At 40.9% G+C, this 22,638-nt stretch overlaps 1 protein-coding gene across 1 annotated transcript; it reads left to right on the plus strand.

The window, feature by feature from the left end:
* Positions 1 to 993: 993 nt before the first annotated feature.
* LOC136543555 (uncharacterized) lies at positions 994 to 1,713 on the plus strand. Its single transcript, XM_066535968.1, has one exon. It carries the CDS (start codon positions 994 to 996, stop codon positions 1,711 to 1,713), a length of 720 nt encoding a protein of 239 aa, XP_066392065.1.
* Positions 1,714 to 22,638: the final 20,925 nt, after the last annotated feature.

Genomic DNA, 22,638 nt, shown 5'->3' on the forward strand with positions numbered 1-22,638 from the left:
AGCATCACCGCCACCCCCCGCATCAAAGCCACCGGTGTATGACATCAATCGCCTTCCATATGATCCAAATGAAAGGCTACCCATTGAAAATTATCATGTTAATGATCAAGATGCAATCCGTAGAGCATATATTACTAAAGGTGCTTGCAAACCTTATATACATGATTTTCCATACCGAAACATTGGAGGTGTACCTCGTCGATTCAGTATACAATGGTTGTATAATTATGAGTGGCTTGAATATAGTGTCAAGAAGGATTCTGCATTTTGCTTCATATGCTACTTGTTCAAGAAGGGCAGTGGGTCAAATACTTTTATGGTTGATGGATGGAATAATTGGAATATAGGAAACACAGCACTTCTTAAACATTGTGGTTCTAGGGCACATAAAGCAGCTCAAGAGAGGTACATTGGTTTTATTAATCCCAAGGTTGCAATTGATTATCACATTGACAAGTGGAGTGAGGAGGAGCTTCGTCTTTACAAGAAAAGATTGACATATTCACTTAGATGTATCAAGTTTCTTTTGCATCAAGGATTGGCATTCTGTGGACATGATAAAAGTGAAGAGTCTAGCAATAGAGGCAACTTCATTGAACTTTTGAAAGGAGAAATTAAAGGGCTCAAAATTTTAATCATGCAAGAATCACCTTCTGCTTATTATATTCATTGCTTTGCACATCAACTCCAACTAGTTCTTGTCGCTGTTGCCAAGGGAAATACTGACTGCAAGACTTTTTTTGATCAAGTATCTATCTTGTTGAACATTGTTGGGGTTTCTTGCAAGCGTCACGATATGCTTCGAAATGCAATGCTTGAGAATGTTAAGAAAGCACTAGAGTGTGGTGAGCTTGAAACAGGGAGGAGATTAAATCAAGAGATGGGTTTGCCTAGGCCTGGTGACACTCGGTGGGGCTCACATCCGAGTGCTTGCAGAGAAGGGATCAAGATATTCTTAATGCAATCTCACTTGTTAATGTGGCAAAGAGCAGAATGCAGGAGTTGAGGTCTGATGGTTGGGATAATTTTCTTCAGAAGGTCACTTCTTTTTGTATTAAACATGGTGTTGAAGTTCCTACTATGGATGGTGCTTATGTGCCTTATGGAAAATTAGCGCGGTATGCCCGTGCCCGAAACCAAACAAATGATGACCATTTCAGAAGAAAAGTATATATTGGTGTCATTGATCAAATTAGTCAAGAGCTTGATAATCGGTTTGATGAGATCAATATGGAGCTACTCTCTTGTATGGCAGCCTTCAGTCCTTCCAACTCCTTTGCTTCTTTTGATGCATGGAAGGTACGTAGATTGGCTGAATTTTATCCTAAGGACTTCTCCAACAATGATTTGTTAAAACTTGAATTGCAACTTGATAATTATATTGATGACATGCGACAAGATGCTAGCTTCCAAGGTCTAGACAACATTGTTGATCTCTCAGTTAAGCTTGTTGAAACAAAGAGGCACAAAGTGTATGATATGGTGTACTTGCTTCTCAAATTGATATTGCTTTTACCGGTGGCAACTACGATTTCTGAAAGGGTATTTTCTGCATTGGTTATAGTGAAAACAAAGACAAGGAATATGATAGGTGATACTGTTTTGAATGATTGTCTAGTCACATTTGTTGAGCGGGATATTTTCTTCCAAGTTGATAAAGATGATATAATTGAGACATTCATGTCATTGAGAAAACGGCGGATAAACAAGTAATATTGTAAGTCTCTCCTGTTGCTATATTTTGAAGTATTTGTATTTCATTTGAACATTTTATATCAAGATTTGGCGTCGTTCGTAGCTTAATATTTGAATTTAAATCTTATTATGTTATTTAATGTAACTGGTTTTAATGAATTATAATATGATTTTACCGAATTGTAAATGGTTTACCGAATTGTATTAGAAATTTTTTTGCAGCGCATACCCAGAGGTAAAATTCTGGGTCCGCCACTGTGGACAGCCTGGTTAGTAAAAGTGTTGGAGAGAAGCTCCATATTCCAGGAATGAGTGTTAGGAATCTAGAGATCAGAAACTGTAGAAGGCAAGGGATTAGTAGTGACAGGCAGGAGGAGATGGTCGTGAATGGAGTTCCATATAGGACACCACGGAGCAGACTAGATGGAGGTGTTACCTGCATGAATCTGATAGACAGCATTGATGCAAATATCTTTTTTAATCTGCATAATGGAAGACCAAAAAATGGACCTAGGTCCAGCATTAGTAGCAGTCCAGAAAGAGCTATTGTGGTAGTATTTAGCCCTGAGAACAGAAGTAAGAAAAGGATTTTTGTTATTAGCAATATCGTAAGCAGCATGAGTAAGGAGGCTTTTATTGACTGTATACAGATCCCTGATACCCAGCCCCCCATTTTCCTTGGTCTGGCAAATGTCCTCCCAAGAGCGAAAAGCAATAGGAGAGGTAGGGTTGTCATCCTGAATTGCCGCCCACCAAAACCTTCTAATGATGGAATTGATTTTTTTCAACAAAGGTCTCGGAGAAAATAACCGTGGACATATAATAGACCGGGATGGAAGCCAGGTCCGATTTAATGTAGGTGAGCCTACCAGCGTGGTTGAGCTTGTTGGCTTTGACAGTGGTCAATTTAGCTCTAAACTTGTTGATGATGAACTCATAAGCTTTGTTCCTGTCATTGTGATTGAAAATGATGGGGTGACCAAGGTGCATGGTATGAGGGCGGAGATCAGGAACAGGGAAAATGTCTCTGATCTGAGCTCTGGTATGGCTATCAACATGCTTACTGAAAAGGATGGAAGACTTCTGGAGGTTGGGGGTCTGACCAGGCATGTTACCGAAGTCTTACAGGATGCGGCGAATATTAGAAGCCTCATGCACCGAGGTAGTACGACAAAGGATCAGGTCGTCAGCAAAAAGGAGGGAATGTATGGGGGGCAATCAGGGCCAGGGGTGATACCAGAAAGATTGGAACTGTGAAGGTCACTTTGCAGGCAGATGGAGAGCTTGTTAATGGCCACAACAAAACGGTAAGGTGACAGAGGGCAGCCTTGACGAATTCCACGTTGGGAGGAGAAAGTAGCAGTAGGCTCGCCATTAACCAAGATGGAGAACGTAGGTGGAGATACAAGCATGAATAAGACGAATGAAGTTGTTATGAAAATCCAATTGCCTGAGAGTAGCAGCAGTGAAGTCCCAGTTGAGACGGTCGAAGGCTTTAGCAAGGTCGAGCTTGAAAAGGAAATTGTTGTGAGTCCAACTCTTGCGATGGGGAAAGAGTGGATAATTTCTTGGGTGATGATAATATTTGAAGAAATGTGCCTATTCTTGATAAAAGCAGCTTGGGAGTGGTCAATGTAGTTGGGAAGATGAGGCTTAAGCCTATCCGCAAGAGATTTCGCAAGAACTTTGTAAATCACATTACACAAACTTATAGGTCTAAAATCTTGAGAAAGAATAGGTTGCATTTTCTTGGGGATAAGAGCTACGAACGTATGGTTGAGCTCAGGATGAAGAAAAGCTGAAGTGTAGAATTCACGTACCAGATTGTGGACGTCGTCTGATATCCATGTCCAAGCTGATTTATAAAACGCCGCATTTAGTCCATCCGGCCCGGGAGAGGCATTGCTGCGCATGTATCTGATGATTGTATGAAATTCCTGCTCATCCGGGATGGAGTTGGTGTACTGATCGTCTCTAGGACCTGTAACGTGGGAACCTGCATGCGTGAGGTTAGTAGTATAGGTAGCAGCAGTAGAGGTAGTGATTTGTTGAGGATGGCCATGAGGAGAGCGGTTGCTGAAAATATTCTGAAAGTAGGCAATGAGAGTATCGGCTAGCTGTTCAGGTGTTGTAGAATGGGAGCCATGAGGGTTATGTAAATAGGAGATTCTATTCTTCCTGGTTCTTGGTGATAGATAGGTGGAAGAAAGGGGTATTGCGGTCACCATGGATGGCCCAATTTTTTTTGGCGCGCTGAAGATGAAATTCGTCTCTGTTGCATCTACATGTGCCTGCAATGACAAGAGAGGTTGGCTGGTTCATATCGTTGCTGATTCGTTGGCTGGTTTGTGTGAGAGAAAAATACTGTTCCGGCTGGAAATTTACGATCGTTTACGACAAGCCACAGCCAAACGAACAGGCTGAAAAAAAAACAGGTGTGCGAGGAACTCGAAGGCCTGTTTGAACGTAGGAAAATTTCTCTACTTCTACCTTTTTCATGTGAAATTCTTGCGTGAGTCTTGTAAAATTCATGCGTTTTAAGTGGGCTCTCGGATTTGGAACCTACTCCATAGGCTGGAGCCCCGTCTACACGTAGAGCTAAGGAGCTGTGAAGCAGTGGCCCGTACGCGAGAACTAAGGTGGTACAGAGGACGCGCCCTCCTGGTGGATGCGTTCTTTTTTCAACCATCAGAAGTCCTCTATCGAAGCTAGTATCTATAAACTTTTTTTTAGCTTGGAGCAAGTGTGACTGAACCACTCAAACTATGCCAACTTAAGTGCACCTGTCATTATCCTCCAAACTTCTGACTCAATATGCACTTGAATCGGATCACCACTACAGCGTAGAGACATAGTAACACCAGCTTATGTTCCTATAGGACGAAAAAAATGTTATTAGCTCTCTTAGTACATATTTTTTGTGTTCTAATTGGCTATGTTACTATAGACTGGTTTATTGAAACACAAGATATATGTTCTTTTATATCAAAAAAGTGTTACTATATTATAACACATTTACTTGTCTACAAGAATATTTGTCTAGTGTTACAGTAAGTTTTTGTTGTAACACTTTTTTTTTCTCTAGCAACACTTCACATTATGGTAGAATGCATAGTTTGTACACATTTACTAATCTATCGGAACATTTACCTAGTGTTATAGTGATTGTCTACTGTAACATTTTTTTAGTTCTAGTAACACTTCAACATTGTGGTAGAGCACAGTGTGGAACAAAGGAACACATGGTTTGTACACTTATTTATATCTACTGTAACACATTCAGATTATGAAACAAATATTTATTTCCCTTATACATGTGGCACACAAATTATTATAGAATCACACAAACATGACACATTGCAAAATCACATAAACCACGAATGTCAATAATCATAGCAAGATTCTCATGTCTAGGACGATTTCAAACATAGTGCTTGTTCAAATCAAATCATAGTCTATGTACATAACGATATGGCTCTAGAGAGCAAACACACATAGTCCATACTAGAAAGAAAAAAATCAAGAACTAGTATCCATAAATTCCATTGCTTCTTCTTCCATTCTTTATACATATCAATGTAGGAATTCAACCATTAATTTGGTCTGGTTTTCACCCCCCCCCCCCAAAGGGCCCTTTTTTGGTGGAACAAGATTTATTTTGGTCCATTAAAATAAATTGAAACCTAGAAGACTTAGAAACCCTGTGTTGACACTCAAAATTGTCGAGAGTGCATAATGGACTTCATCGTCATGTTTCTATCATCAAGACAGCCAGAGAGCATACTTGGAACATCGCATTTGGTGCTTGGGCGAAGAAAATGACTGTTCGGGTGCTGAACCAGCCAGAGTCGGCTAGGCCAAATTGACCAACTTCCTCAAATGCAATAATGGACTTCACCATTGCGTTTCTCTTGTCGAGCTGATTGAAAAACATATATTGATCGTCTCGTTTGGAGTCCGGATAAATTAATTATGAATTTCGAAAGCTTTTCACCTGAAATTTCCAGTAACCAGTCGGCTTAGCCGAGCCCCCAAGTGGGCTACGCCAACTCTCCCTGTTATCAGCCCAGAAACAGCGTCCCGGGCCCATGGAAGTCAGCTAAGCTGGCTTTTCTGCTGTTTCCGAGCCGGTTTGACGCCCAAGTCGGTCTTGGACCTATTTTGGACGTGGGAAACTTGGAGATTACGATTTGGACTTGTTTCCTACTGAGATAAGACCACCCCTCTATATATACGAGAGGATCATGGTCGATTGAGCTCCCAACTATCCAATCGACACAAAACCAATCTACTACCTCTCTTTTAACCTCTTCACCAACCTCCATGTTGTTCATCCCTTTATCCGACAACCAAGGATGGCGCCCTAGGCTTGCCGGCCGACCTAGGGCAACCCGGCGACGTCCTTGCCCTGACGGGGTCCCTCCCGGGCGGGGTCCCTCCCAGGCGAGAGCTTTGTAGTGGAATCTTCTTGCCCTAGCCCTACTCCTCACTGATCTATCTTCTTGAGCTCACCATTACCGTTGCACTTGCTATTGGAAAATTCTTCAAGGCGGTCAAGTTCTAAATCATAAAGTACCAAGGTGGTTCATCACAAAACTACTACAATCACCCCGAGGTACAACTTGCAAATGCATAATATGGTCCCAATAGTTATTTTGCAAGTTCTATGAGCTCTCATGTTGGTGTTGCTAGCTATAATGATACTAGATATGTTACATTGGGTAATACTTTTGTTAATGCTCCTCATCGTAGACATCATAATTATGAATATTATGGTCAAGAGCCGATGTCAATTATAGATTCTTCAAGTTTTGATGCTACTAGCAACATACAACATGTAAATCCTTGTTCATCAGCTATAAGTTCACAATGCGTGGTTCCACCATAAGACATGACGATGAATGAGAGAATTGCCTATGACAATGCAAATTATTTAGCCAATTGCTCTCAAAATTCAGCACCATATGCCAATGCTCCTGTTCATAATTCGACTTCACATGTTACTCCCAACTCAAGCCGAATTAATGAAAATTTAGCAAGGTATTTAAGTGCTAATACTCATGATTCGGCTTCATGTGTTACTAGTAACCATAGTCGAATCATGGAAAATTCAGCACCTTATACAAGGATCAATGCCCACAATTTGGCTTCGTATTTCGCTCATGACCATAGCCAAATTAGTGAAATTTTAGCAAGACATTCGAGTGCTAAAACTTATGATTCGGCTCCACATATTGCTAATAATTATAGTCAAATCAATGAAAATTCAGCGATGTGTGCACATGTAAACAGTCATGATTTGGCTTTATATGTTGCTCTCAAATCAAGCCGAATCGATGAAGATTTAGCCCACACTAGAAATCCATATGGTTGCTCTAAATGGAAGGTGCCCGCTTATCATAGACCATACCCATTATGCTATGATTACTTGAAAACTCCTGATGGTTGGTGGGTACCTGCTTGTTATGAATTTAGTGGTGAAGATGATAAGACCATTGTGGAACACATTAGTATATATCGCTCACAGCTGGGTTTTGCCAGTAAAGAAGACTATATGAGAGTGCGAAATTTTCCTTTATCTCTTACTGGTATTGCCTTTGCATGGTTTACATATTTTCCCCGGTGTACTGTTGGTTCAAGGTCTCAATTAGAGGAGCAATTCTAAGAATATTTTGGAAAGACCAATGAGAAAAGGCCGATCACAGTTGAGTCATCGGCTACAAGAGGATTGCTAGAGGGCATGAAAGAAAGAATTGATTTGGATGTAAGCAAATTGAATTCATATTGTTCATCTTATGATTGTGTCAATATTGAATCTATTGCATATATTCAACCCAAATGCCATGACAAGTTAGTGAAGTTCAAATGTGCTACAACATATAAGTGCTATAATTCAAGTTGTGGGTGATTTATTGAAATTATTTGGTGGCTTGCAAATAATTGTATTGAAAGCTTGCTATGGATGATCATGAGCTAACCAAGGTATACTCTTTGTTGATCTAATTCATTTAGGTGCATATAAGTTGATTGAATTGGATATATATGCATATGTTGCTTTTGCTAAGAGATGATTGAATGGATTAAATGTTTAGTAATCAAGTTTGGATGGATTTGAGTTGGATAAGTTCATAAGATGACTTTTGGTAAGTGGATTGAATGGATTTATATCTTGTGAAAGTGTTCAAAAAAGTCTATTTCAAGTTTGGTTCAAATTGAAGATAGATAGCTCAATGTGTTGAAATCTGTCATTTATTGAAAATCTGAGCTAGCTGAGATCAAGTCTGAATTCGAGTGATCAAATCTTATTGAATTGTCTTAAAATTTGGTATGCATGCTCTACACTCATAATATTTGTTTCTGTATGAATTTCATGAGAATTGGATAAGAATTCCTTTAGCTTTGGAGTGGATCTTGTCAGCTATAATGCTGCAGTTTTCAGCATGTAGTAGTGTGGGAAGATGTGAAAACTGGTAGCAATCTAGAAGTCCAATGAAGCTCAAATTTTATGGTTGTTAGATGACTTAGTAAAGCACATCTCCACCAAATTTCATGGTATTTAGATCTGTATATTGGGAGTTATGGATTATTCATTGAAAGGTACAGAATCTGCCAGAAAAGTGACAATTATTGGAGTAATTTAGAGTCACTTTGATTGAAAGGTCCTCAAGTTGGAAACATATTTATAAGTGGTTGAGGTACCTCAGTTTTGTTTTGGATTGATCTAGAAGCATGATAAGTGATGAGTACAAGGCCATTTGATTGAGAAGTGTATTTGGCACACATTTGGTACTCAAATTGAAGATCAAGATCAAACTCAAGATGAAGATGAAGTTTAAGTTCTAGTGACTATTGGAGATCATTAAGTAGAAAGAAAGGGACTTAAACAAGTAGAAAAAAAAGAACTTAAAGAAGGATTTAAGGTTACACATCAAGTTAAGTCCATCATTTGGATCAATCGAACAAAGTCAATTCAAGTAAGTGTCAAGGATGGTTCTTTAGAGGGAGGTCACTTCTCCCTAGTGTAGGGACTTGCTGCCTTTTGTAGGTAAACCAAGTGTGGTGCTTGGAAGGCTAAAATAGAAGTGGTGATCTAAGAAACATTTGAGATGCTTAGTTGGAGCAAATCAAAAGGATTGACCTAGAAAGCAAGCAATACCTAAGAGAGAGATAGTCATGATATTTCAAGTGGTATTATAAATAGTTCTCTCTTACAAGCATTGATCAAAAGAAGAAGCAAGCCAACCACAACAAGAGATAGTGCACTTGATCATTGGTGATTCACATTTCATATGGGTGAAGAATGGGATTCAAATATTGATATTGATCTTCACCAAGCTTATAATTGGACTTCACATTGCTATTGTAGAGTTTAATTGAAATCTAATGACTATCCTCTACTCCAAGATAGCAAAGGTATCATTATAATGTGCATGATCATCCTCATACCTTACTAGCATGCAGTTAGTGCATATAGTTCATGCCAAATAGGATCATGCATTACAAATGAAATTTTAAAATTCATAGCATACCACTATTGCTTGAATGTTTAAAATTGATCTAGTGGTAGTATATGAGTTTGTTCATGAGCTAGTGAACCCAAGTACTTGATTTATTTTGGATTGCCAACAAGTGACAAGTACAACCTCGATAAGATAACCGCTTAATGTGTGTGAAGAAGCTTAGAGAGGGTTCAAACCGGACTTGGAAACTTAGGCAATTCAATCAAGTTCAAGTCAATGATAGAAGCTCATGAAGATGAGAAGTGTACAAGAAAAACGCAACAATGCAAATGGATATCAAGGTCAAAATTACAAGTGGTATCTAGACTCGAGTGGTTTTTTCAACTCACAAGTGGTGTTTAGATCAAGATCTCAAGTGGTATCCTATAATTCTACAAGTGGTTCCATGATAGTTGCTACAAGTGGTATATCTAGATTATCACATTGTTACATGTGGTATTCATACAAGTGGTATCTAGCACATCAAATGGTGGTTCCACAAGCGATCCTCAACTTTAAGTGATCATCAAGTGAAGAAAGTTCCCTCACCAACAAGAGCTCAAGTTTATCAAGTGGTATGACCCATGTTTGGACATAGGGGGAGGTGCCCCACTACAATTGGTATCAAGGTCAAAGATCCTACAAATGGTGTCTAAAGAGCTATAAAAGTGGTGTGCATAAAAAAAATACAAGATTGAAGTATCAACCATCTACCCCAATGCAATCCTTTGTATCAATAAGAAGCACACCTTTTATGGAAATTGATGACAAAGGGGGAGAAGTTGAAACAAAGATATGTAAATGCATCTTGGGGGAGAAGTAGAAGATGGACATGGACAAAGAGGGAGCAACATTGAAGAATGGAGAAGGATCAAAATTCTTGGACAAGACAAGAACACAAGTGGGGGGAGCAAGCTCATGAACTTGATTGGTTGCAATTGATATGTGCATATTCATTTGCTTGCTCGCATTGCATAAGTTCTTAAATTCGATATACATGCTTGTGTGGTGTATGCTAGTTGTAGAATTTGATTGATGAAATGAAAACTAGCATGCATAGGATGATAGCTAGACACTTGGTTTGTTTTCAAAGTATTACTAGTACCTTGCTTCTAATGTTGATCTCACAGGGTATCTAGTATTTTTGTTTTCAAGTAGTATCTAGCTAACCATGGTGCTAAGGATGAACTTAAAGGTGCAACTCTGATTGGTATCATGCTTCAAAGGTTTACTCTATGCATCTGAGCATCATTTGATAGTAATCACTCTTCCACAATTTTAATCTATACATATGTGCAAGCTTTAAACCAAACACACTAGCACATATGTAGGGGGAGCTAATACTACCAATTCAGGGTTGTGGTACTTGTCCAAAATCATTTACACATGGTAAAGTTTCTTGGGCAAGCAACTCAAATCCATTTGAGCTTAACTTCCATATCTTTGTAGAGTTGTCATCAATTACCAAAAAGGGGGAGATTGAAAGGTCCCTAGTATGGTTTTGGTAATTGAGTGACAACCTAGGTAGACTAATGTGTTTAAATAATGTGAGATACACATGTGATTAGTCTACAGGTATACTTGTGTGAGCAACTCATTCCATGATGGTGAAAACGGCTTGGATTTGTTGCAAGGCTCACACATGTGATGAAGGAGCTCATTGCATATGAGACATGACATTGAGTCATGTGACTAAGGTGGAGAAGATCAAGACAAGACTTGGCTTGATGGACCGGTTGCAAGTGTGAAGGGCAAGTTGAGTGATGACTTGGCGCCGATGGACCAAAGTAATGGTGAAGAGCAAGTGAAGTCAAGATCGATGAACCAATACGGTCACGTGACGATATGAAGTGGATCATATCATTTGTGATTGGTTGGGGCATATGTTGCATCAACATTGGAGGAGATGGATTGGAATGAGCAAGGCAAAGGTATAACCTATAGGGCATTTCATTTTCACCGGTCATAGGTGTGTAGAGAAGTTTATGATCGTGTTTAGGATAGATGGTCGTACTATCAAGATGGGCAAACTTGTTGCATATCAGTCATCTAGTGTCACTCGAGTGATCTAACTTTGCATCGTTGCTAGGATCGAATGGCGTGGTGAATTGAGTGACTAATTCTTTGAAAAATATTTGTGAAAAGTTAACACACATGCATAAGACGGTGAACACTTGGTGTTGTTAGCACATTTGCAAAGGTGGTGAAATTGGAGAAGAAATAGCACTTAAAATAGTAAAATTAGTGGTGCTATCTCTCAACAAGCAACTCCCATTTCTCACCAAGAAATTCTTGTTGAGGAATAGTGCGAGGGGACAAGCTTGCATGTGTGTCAGTGAGAGAAGAAGCTCAGCAAACAATTCTCTTTTCTCAGCAAGAAATTCTAGCTTCGTGGTGTGTTGGTATATTTAACGCACACAGATAAATCCGCAAGTGCACGGATATCGCTGTAGCTTTCACCCGGAGGTATTCAAAGTATTGTATCCACAGGAAAACGTGTGAGGTTAACTACGGTCCAACTTAACCTGGAGTAGCAACAAGACTTAAGAAAGTCAGGAGTGTAGAGGAGATCGCTAGGGTCTTCTAGTTCTAATCTCAATAAGCTATGTCTTCTATTATTCAACTAGGGATATTACTATAGATTACATAGACATAGTATGATTCCTATAGCAAAACTGTCCTACTAGGCCTACAAACAGGAGGTGGACTACAGAGGATTCAACGAGGCTATAAGAGTCATCCTCGCGAGCTACCACCGATCTAGAATATAGGTATATCCACAAGTAACCTAGTCTAAGTACCACGCTTACACCTACAATTACTACTTTAACCTATAGGGTCCTATAGATTAAAGCACTCAAAGAGCTATGAACCAAATGAACAATATAAACACGATGCTTACTTAAATTAGAAGTTGATTACTAGAGAAATCTCAGACATAGGTTAACTTCCGCCAAGGTACAAGCCATAGAGAGAGCACCGATAGGCCGGCATCTCCTCCAAACTCTTCCTTACTCTCCATCTCTCTATTTCTAAAGACTAGATCCTATGGAGGTCTAATCTTCTCTTGATAGCTAGCTCTGATCCTCATGAGAAGAATATGAATTAGGGTTTCAGGATGGCCTCCAGGGAGGGGGGCAGAGGCTGGTTATATAGCCCTGAGGGTGCAACATGAGCCCTTGGATCAAACTGACTTAAGCAACGGTCTAGATGCGTCCTCAAAGGCGGTGGGAAACCAACCATCGAAAATGGCTGACAGGTGGGCCCGGGGGAGGCCGGCCAGCCTATAGGTGGGTGGTGTTTTGCCCTTCGCTTCGGTGACGTGGCTTCTAAACCCTTCTAGAGCCTTCCCACGTAGGTGCCACAGTGGAAATCCGTATTTTCCTTTGACGTTTAGGTCCTCCTTGGCGGTTTTCAGATTAAACCCTGCTAGAAACACAAATTCACCAAAACTCATGGAATTTATTAGTTTAAACCCCTAAACCTTCATTGGTGATTATATTTATGCCCTTATCCATATTTAATTGATGGTTTATAATAGTTGATAACTACTGTCAACAATGCCCCCAAGCTTAACCTTTGCTAGTGTCGGATACCGTGAGAAGGGGTACCCTAAGCAAAATCCAAAAAACGACTGCTTAGACTTTGTAAAGATCGAAACCAGCTAAACGCTGCTGGCCTCGGCCGATTCTCCGACTCGCCTGAGGCTCCAAGGGCCTCGGCCGACTCTCCGACTCGCCCGAGGCCCATCGCCGCAGGCCTCGGCCGATTCTCCGATTCGCCCGAGGCCCCCTCGCTACCGACCCCGAGCGATTCCCCGCCAAAGGCCACGGCCGGGCCACCGACCCTCCGTCTCGCAAGGCAGGCTCGGCAGCACTCCGCCGCCTCTTCCTTCTCCCGTCCCTCTGACAAAACGTCGTGTCACATCAACTCAGCCGACTGTCGCCCCTGACGACCACCGCACGCCCGGCACAGTACAGCAGAATGGCCGATGGGACAGGAGGCAGGACTGGGCAGGGGTTACCCGCCACTGTACTAACCACCGTGACGCCCATGCCTCACTATGCTGCCAACTCCTGCACCGAGGACAATGCAGCGTGGGGAGCCACATCTGGGCTACTGTAGCCTCGGAATCAGTACCCAAGGCCAATAACTCCCCCCAAGGACCTCGACAGTTTGCTTCACGGGCTCGGCAGCCTGAGGGTCCATGACCACCGAGCCCCCCGCGATGGCTCGGCCTCGGCATAGCCGCTGCCCCCTACGACGTCATTACACGGCAACCCGCACGTCGCCCGCCATGTCCTGCATCAAGCCGTACTGGAGCCCCACGACGCACAAGACCGAGTACGACCAGCATGTCGCTTCCGCACGTCCCATCGAGGCGCTCAACCACTCCGACAAATCACACGACGGCGCAGTGCAGCGACGTGGCAGACCAGACGTCCGTCACGTCAGCACCCTGCCATCCACGACGGGACTGTGCAAGGGTTACCGGCTACTGTGCTGCCTAAACTCCTGCACCAAGGACGGACACGACGTGGGGAGTCAGAACCGGGTTCCTATGACCTCGGGGCCAGCGAACCGACCGCTCCGCCCCGCTCGAGACCCCCGATGAGCCTCGGATTCCGCCTCGCCCGAGACTCCCGGAAGGGCCTCGGGCGAACTGGCCATGCTCCGCCTCGCCCGAGGCTGGGCTCGTCCCGCAATCTCGTCACCTCCGCCTCGAGAGTCACTCTGGCAGGCTATCGCATCCAATTAATGCACCCAGCTGCCCTCACTACGAAAGCCACGATCGGCAGTATACCACGACAGGACAACGGTCAAACCGCCTTTTTACCATCCCTTACTGACAATACAGGGCACCATATCCTGTAGACGCATGTTCGGCACTGTTCCGCCCAAATCAACTATCGGCGATGGCCGCCCAGATCTCACATTGCCACCCGCTAAAGGCCTCGGCGCAGCAGGCCTCAGCACAGTGGGTCTCGGCCTCAGCGCGATAGGTCTCGACACAGCCTACTACAGCAGCCACCAGGCCTCGGCATTTCACCAAGTCAACAAAAGTACAAGAGCGCAGCATGTCGTCAGCCTTGAAGACCATACCGACTAGACATCGACTGGAACTCCCACGACGCCATACTGCTTCAGGGAGCGGAATACGTCAGCAAATAGTAGCCTTCTCATGTACCTCTCGCTTCCTCCTTGTAACTATAAAAGGAGGTAGCCAGGGCCATTTCTGGGGGGCGGAAAGACAAACACACCGATAGAATCGCGCACTCCCACGCTGCTTGGGAGCAACGTCCCAAGCAGTTCGCACCACCCTCGACTACAAGAAATTCTTCTTTTTATGACAAAATCCCTCATGACGAGGCCTGTTTTCGTCATATAATGTAACATAATATGACGAAAAATTATGTGTTGTCATAAAATTATGAGACCCAAAAGTATTTATGACGACATTGTTTCTTGTGTCACATAAAGGTAGCAAGTTTCGTCACAAATTGTCAGGCGACAGGAGTCGGTTGACGGTTGTGAATTTATGACGATTTATACAATTTTTATATGACGACAGTAGACCGTCACTGAATGTTTTATCAAATATGACGACCCCCAATGTCATAAAATACCCCAGTATGAGGTGGAGCCTTGACCCATGACAGTTGGGCTCGGAGCTTGGCCTAGGCCCATGTAAAAATGTAGAGGGGGCCCAGGTGGAAGGAGGCAGGCCGAGCCTAAAATAGAAGGCCCGAGAGATGTTTTTCTCTTTTTCTTTCTTTTTTTAAAAAATTTATAAATCACTTGTTCATCATGAACAAGAACGATTTCTCTTTTTAATTTCTAGTTAAAACTTGTAACTAGTTTTTCTCTCACATATTAACTCCAAATGTGATGATTTTTTTCCTAAATTTTTCTAAAATCATTATCTATCAAGTTAATGTATTGATTTTGGTCATCTTTTCATGTGACAAAGTTTGACCAATTCGAATTTTAAATTTTAAAAAAATGACGACTTCAAACTAGATTTTGAAACCTAAAATGATTTCAAATGAAAAAGTTATAAACATAAAGGTTGTATAATTCATCAAGATCTACATTTTTATTTTGGTCATTTGTTCATCCGATAAAGTTATAGTAAAGTTGTTCACAAATTTTACACATCTCTCTTATAGTTTCATAAACTACGAGACAGATGTGTAAAATTTGTGAACAACGTTACTATCACTTTGTTGAATGAACAAATGACCAAAACGAAGCTTGTAGATCTCAATGAGCTTTACAATGTTCTTGTTGATGACTTTTCATTTGAAATTACTTAGTACCCTAAAATTATGTTTGAAATTCTAATATTTTGAAATTTAAAATTCAAACTGTTCAAACAATGTCATATGAAAAAATAACCAAAACAAAGAAGGTAGATCTTGATGAGTTGTACAAACTTGGTATTCATGACTTTTCTAGTTGAGACCATCTAGGGTTTCGAAAACTGGTTTGGGGCTGTCAAAATTTAAAAATCCAAAATTTGAATCGTTCAAACTTTGTCAAATGAAAAGTTGACCAAAACAACAAATGTAGATCTTGATGAGCGTAACAAACTTGGTATTCATGACTTTTCTATTTGAAACAATTTAGAGTTTCAAAAACTGGTGTCAAAGTGTCATTTTTTTAAAATTTAAAATTTAACTTGGTCAAACTTTGTCAAATGAGACACTAAATGACCTCAGATGAAAAACCTTTGAATACAAAGGTGTTATAACTCATCAAGATCTACAATTGTTATATAGGTCATTTTTCCATTTGAGAAAGTGTTAGTAAACACTAGTCACAAAATCATGAATCTCACATAGAGTTTATGAAACTATATAAGAGACTTGTCAATTTAGAACTAAACTTTCCTAACACTTTCTCAAATGCAAAAATGACCTATATAACAATTGTAGATATTGATGAGTTGTACAAACTTGGTATTCATGACTTTTCTAGTTGAGACCATCTAGGGTTTCGAAAACTGGTTTGGGGCTGTCAAAATTTAAAAATCCAAAATTTGAATCGTTCAAACTTTGTCAAATGAAAAGTTGACCAAAACAACAAATGTAGATCTTGATGAGCGTAACAAACTTGGTATTCATGACTTTTCTATTTGAAACAATTTAGAGTTTCAAAAACTGGTGTCAAAGTGTCATTTTTTTAAAATTTAAAATTTGACTTGGTCAAACTTTGTCAAATGAGACACTAAATGAGCTCAGATGAAAAACTTTTGAATACAAAGGTGTTATAACTCATCAAGATCTACAATTGTTATATAGGTCATTTTTCCATTTGAGAAAGTGTTAGTAAACACTAGTCACAAAATTATGAATCTCACATAGAGTTTATGAAACTATATAAGAGACTTGTCAATTTAGAACTAAACTTTCCTAACACTTTCTCAAATGCAAAAATGACCTATATAACAATTGTAGATATTGATGAGTTGTACAAACTTGGTATTCATGACTTTTCTAGTTGAGACCATCTAGGGTTTCGAAAACTGGTTTGGGGCTGTCAAAATTTAAAAATCCAAAATTTGAATCGTTCAAACTTTGTCAAATGAAAAGTTGACCAAAACAACAAATGTAGATCTTGATGAGCGTAACAAACTTGGTATTCATGACTTTTCTATTTGAAACAATTTAGAGTTTCAAAAACTGGTGTCAAAGTGTCATTTTTTTAAAATTTAAAATTTGACTTGGTCAAACTTTGTCAAATGAGACACTAAATGAGCTCAGATGAAAAACTTTTGAATACAAAGGTGTTATAACTCATCAAGATCTACAATTGTTATATAGGTCATTTTTCCATTTGAGAAAGTGTTAGTAAACACTAGTCACAAAATCATGAATCTCACATAGAGTTTATGAAACTATATAAGAGACTTGTCAATTTAGAACTAAACTTTCCTAACACTTTCTCAAATGCAAAAATGACCTATATAACAATTGTAGATATTGATGAGTTGTACAAACTTGGTATTCATGACTTTTCTAGTTGAGACCATCTAGGGTTTCGAAAACTGGTTTGGGGCTGTCAAAATTTAAAAATCCAAAATTTGAATGGTTCAAACTTTGTCAAATGAAAAGTTGACCAAAACAACAAATGTAGATCTTGATGAGCGTAACAAACTTGGTATTCATGACTTTTCTATTTGAAACAATTTAGAGTTTCAAAAACTGGTGTCAAAGTGTCATTTTTTTAAAATTTAAAATTTGACTTGGTCAAACTTTGTCAAATGAGACACTAAATGAGCTCAGATGAAAAACTTTTGAATACAAAGGTGTTATAACTCATTAATATCTACAATTGTTATATAGGTCATTTTTTTATTTGAGAAAGTGTTAGTAAACACTAGTCACAAAATCATGAATCTCACATAGAGTTTATCAAACTATATAAGAGACTTGTCAATTTAGAACTAAACTTTCCTAACACTTTCTCAAATGCAAAAATGACCTATATAACAATTGTAGATATTGATGAGTTGTACAAACTTGGTATTCATGACTTTTCTAGTTGAGACCATCTAGGGTTTCGAAAACTGGTTTGGGGCTGTCAAAATTTAAAAATCCAAAATTTGAATCGTTCAAACTTTGTCAAATGAAAAGTTGACCAAAACAACAAATGTAGATCTTGATGAGCGTAACAAACTTGGTATTCATGACTTTTCTATTTGAAATAATTTAGAGTTTCAAAAACTGGTGTCAAAGTGTCATTTTTTTAAAATTTAAAATTTGACTTGGTCAAACTTTGTCAAATGAGACACTAAATGACCTCAGATGAAAAACTTTTGAATACAAAGGTGTTATAACTCATCAAGATCTACAATTGTTATATAGGTCATTTTTCCATTTGAGAAAGTATTAGTAAACACTAGTCACAAAATCATAAATCTCACATAGAGTTTATGAAACTATATAAGAGACTTGTCAATTTAGAACTAAACTTTCCTAACACTTTCTCAAAATGCAAAAATGACCTATATAACAATTGTAGATATTGATGAGTTGTACAAACTTGGTATTCATCATTTTTTCAGCTGAAATCATTTGGGGTTTCAAAATCTTGTTTGCAGTTACCCTTTTTTTTAAATTTCAAAATTTGAATTGCTCAAACCATATCACACAAAAATATTAACAAAATCAACACAATTAATTGATAGTGCATGATTTTAGAAAATTTTAGGAAAAAAATCATCACATTTGGAGTTAGTATGAAGGAGAAAAACTAGTTACAAATTTTACCAAAAGATTAAAAAGAGAAATCACAACTTTTTCAGCAAAAAAATAATTACTTAAATACTTGAAATTGAAGAACATGAAACAAAGTTTTCGGCCCGTTCAACTGTTATTGGGCCGGCACTATGCATCCCAATATATTCGAACCGTTGGATGGACCTTTGATGAATCAGAACCGTTGGATCAAAAGCCCATGTATATAAGCACATCCTGCCTCCCAAACCCTAAACTCCTCTCTCTCGGCCCCGACTGCGATACTCGTCGCCCCTCTCCCTCTGCCAACATCGGCGCCCCTCCCTCTCCCTCTCACTGCCTCCCACAGCGCCGCCCCTCCCTCTCCCCCACAGCGGCGGTGCCGCTCGCTCTCCCGCATACCCGCCGTGGCTCTAAAACCCGAGCGTTCCTCCTTCAACCTCTTCCCCATGACCAGGGCGTGGTGCCCCTCACCCACGGTGACGGCGGCGGCCAGGTAGAGGAGCGGGTGAACCAGATCCGCCGCACGTGACCCCTCCAGCATGATGCGGTCCAGGTACTGCTGTCTCTCCCTCCTTCATCTCCATGTTCTGAGGTCGCCTCCAAACCCTAGCAACGCAGCCCAAGCTCCGGTGGAAGCCTAGGGGTTCTACTGCGATTTGTTTTGATTTTTCCCTTTGGAGATAAGTGGTGGTCCAGAGATTTATTATTCGTCCTTTCACCTCCTTCATGTACTCATTCTCACCTTGCACTCATCATGGCGATCTATGGCCAACGATATCATCCTTCCCAAGAAACTTCATTTAACTGTGTCACAAATATGCTGGATTCAGGTCATCTATGAATATGTTTCTCCTGGGATTCGCAGATGTAGCCTTACATGTCAGGCAGTTCACAGGCCATGGCTCACGCCAGGTGGGGATGATTCCATATTTATGTGATGCCGTGCACAACTCATAACCTCATATGAATGTCACTGAACTCCTGTTGCAGTCTGGTATATTGTGCCCTTCAAACCAATACAGTCCTCATATCCATTTGGTAAGATGCATTGATTTGAAATGATTTACAGTCCTCTACTCATAATACACACTATTTTTTTGGGTTTCTATTTGTGCAGGTCGTCACTCGTCAGTGATTATTCCCATCTGTGTCATTTGAACATTTCCTCCATTGGTTTTCACATCATGACTAAACATAGCCAACTTTATAAACTCAACTTTACTGCAGCCAGCTCCATGTATTATCAGAAATTAGAAACAGTTCAGCCCTCACAATATTATTTCTGCTATAACATGGGAGAAATGTGTATGCCACATGGATAAGAGTAGCATCAGTTGCATTCTTCCCTTCCAATCAGCATTTTTTTATTACATAGCTGATTATTTGCTTCGTACAAGATTTTAAATGTTAAATAGTCTGAAGAATAAATAACTATGCTTAGCGACATGCTTTTGTGTAGACACATGCTATGCTTAATGATTATCCTTTCTAATATTTCTCATTTTAACTCATTTGTCTTCTCATAGATCAGTGAGATACATAAAGACTGGGGAATGGATTCTGAGTGACGGCATTGGATGAGGTAACAAATAGAGGCAAGGCATCAGCATTGTTGCTTATTCCCAGATCCTACTGTATTTGCAGCTTATTCCCAGATAACATGCAGCTGATTTACATTTACATTTATTTGCATGTATGTTGTAAGCATGTCAGCTCACTTTTCGAGTCCTCTTCTATAGAAAAGCTTCATAATATCAGGCCATTCCTTAAAGAGGTTGATAGTTTACTATTTTCTGTAAAATACTAATTACTTCGCCACTACAGATTGTAAATCTAAGACTCAATGAAGAATGTTAGCCACTGCAAGGTTGTAAATCTAAAACTGATTTATCTTCTATCGAAGGAATTCATAGGAGCCTAAAATCATTCATGATACATTCAAAGATTACTATGCTTGCGGTGGTTTTTGGATTCAAAAATAACATGTCCATTGCCCACTTATGTATAAGGACGATTTCACTATATATGTGCAATGGTCAGTCCTGCTTTCTAAATTTTATATCCTTTGAACATTAGCATGCTGTTATTTGAATTGTGTTGTCAGTCTATGACCCCACTTCTAATTGTGCCACAACTCCTTTTTTTTGACCTTGCTGTCTTGCGTCCGCGGCAACGCGCTGGTTCCTGCTAGTATGTATAATTTTCTGTGGACTATGAAATTTTACTTGTGGTAGTTCTCTTTAGTAATTTATGTATACTAAGTATGCACTTGTACCAGTAGTAGCAGCTTAGATGGTGAGATGCAGAGGCCTTTTCAATGATTTGCCTGCAATACTTGTACTAGCAATAGCAACTACAAGCACCCTTCTTACTGTTTTGGATTACATAGTGCTTTTATTCTATTAACTTTCCATTTTTGTTTAGTGACTTTTTCTTCCATCATGGCTATGTAATTTATAGTAGGTAATGCCTTGACACACTTATATCAATGTTGACAAAGCAGCTGATGTCTTGTCCACTAGAAGGTCTTACCAGAAGCAAAGGATCCTGATAGGTGACCTGCATTCCATGTCTGTTTCTTGAGGGTAAAGCTCTTTCTTTTGTTGCTTTGATAGGCGACCTTCACTTAACTTTTGGTCTCCATAGCTTTGTATTTATCTAATACTACTACTATAGCATAGTGAAGTTGATTCTTGTATGACTTGATTGTACTGTATGATGAGTCGTATAATATCATGTAATAAACAAGATGTACAATATCATTTGCGTTGTATATAAGAACCTGGCAGCAGAATATATAATGCATGACGGCTTTTTAACCATGGTTAACTACCCTATACATGACGGCTTCTTATCGTCATAATAGCGAGCATGAACCAGGGTACGTACTCGGCATTTGTGACGGTTCATACATTAAGTGACGCGTTGACTAAACAATACGTGACAAATACTATTGTCATAAAAGGTAACAATATGTGACGACCGAACGATACCGTCACAAAAGGTCATGACATTTTGTGACGGCTCTCCATATTATTGTCACAAGGTATATTATGTGACGGTCGTTATATGACGACCGGCATGACGCTGCTTTTTCGTCATAAGATACTTTTTATGACAAATTTTGTACTTACCATGACAGTTTCCGTTTGTCATACAAACCCAGATTTTTTGTAGCGCCGAGACCTGGGGCTAGCTCCCTCTCTCACTCAGCTTGTAACCCCCTACCACGAGCACTCCGGTGCAAGGAATACAAGATCGATCTCTCAGACTGGACGTAGGGCCTCGACTGCCCGAACCAGTATAAACCTTGTGTCTCTTTGCATCACCATCCGGGATTAGGGACACGCAGTACAAATTCACTCGTTGGTTGAGGGACCCCCGGTTCCAAAACACCGACAGTTGGCGCGCCAGGTAGGGGCCTCTGCGTGTCAGCTTCGTCATCCTAGCAAGTTCCGGATGGCAGACCACATACGACCATTGCGCCTCGGCACCATAGTTTGGTTCGGGAGCCTAGAGTTCATGTCTCTAGGGCATGAGTACGACATGGTGCTCCTCGCTCCTCGAACCCCACCGTCCGACGACGAAGTCACGCCCCGGCAGCCCAGGCGTAGGCGGCGTCCGGGCGGCCGCTCTCGCCACGCTCGCCGGGCACGGCGCGAGCAAGGCCACCCCGACGCTACGCGAGCCCGGGGCAGCACGACACTCCCCGCCGATATCCTGCGACCAGCTGTTGGTACGGGGTCCCTGACTGGGGACCTGTCTGACCTGAGCCTGGACAAAGGAAAATCGCCAGGGGCTTATGACGATGCCCAGTCATCTAACCCCGCTCCGCCACTCCCTGAAGAACCGACTCCTTCTGCAACAGCTCCGGGACACTCTCGAGCAGGAGCAGCGAGGGCGCGGTGAGGGCGGAAGAGCCCGAGGGCGGGCCTGCGACGTTCATCACCGCATTAACGACAACGAGGGCGGAGAGCCACCCCCAATCTTTAACCGCGCTAGCCAGAATGTCGCAGCTGCTGCGATGCTAATCCGAGCGATGCCCGAGCCCTCCACCACCGAAGGGCGATGGGTCCGCGGAGAGCTCCGCGGCCTCCTCAAGACCGCAGCAGTGCAGCAAGCCGAAAGTTCCGCCTCCCGCCGGCGCGGAGGCACTTCGGAGCAACCCACGGCACGACCTCGCCAAGGCCAGGATGCCT

Source organism: Miscanthus floridulus, chromosome 3, assembly GCF_019320115.1.
Source record: "Miscanthus floridulus cultivar M001 chromosome 3, ASM1932011v1, whole genome shotgun sequence".
Taxonomy (NCBI): domain Eukaryota; kingdom Viridiplantae; phylum Streptophyta; class Magnoliopsida; order Poales; family Poaceae; genus Miscanthus; species Miscanthus floridulus.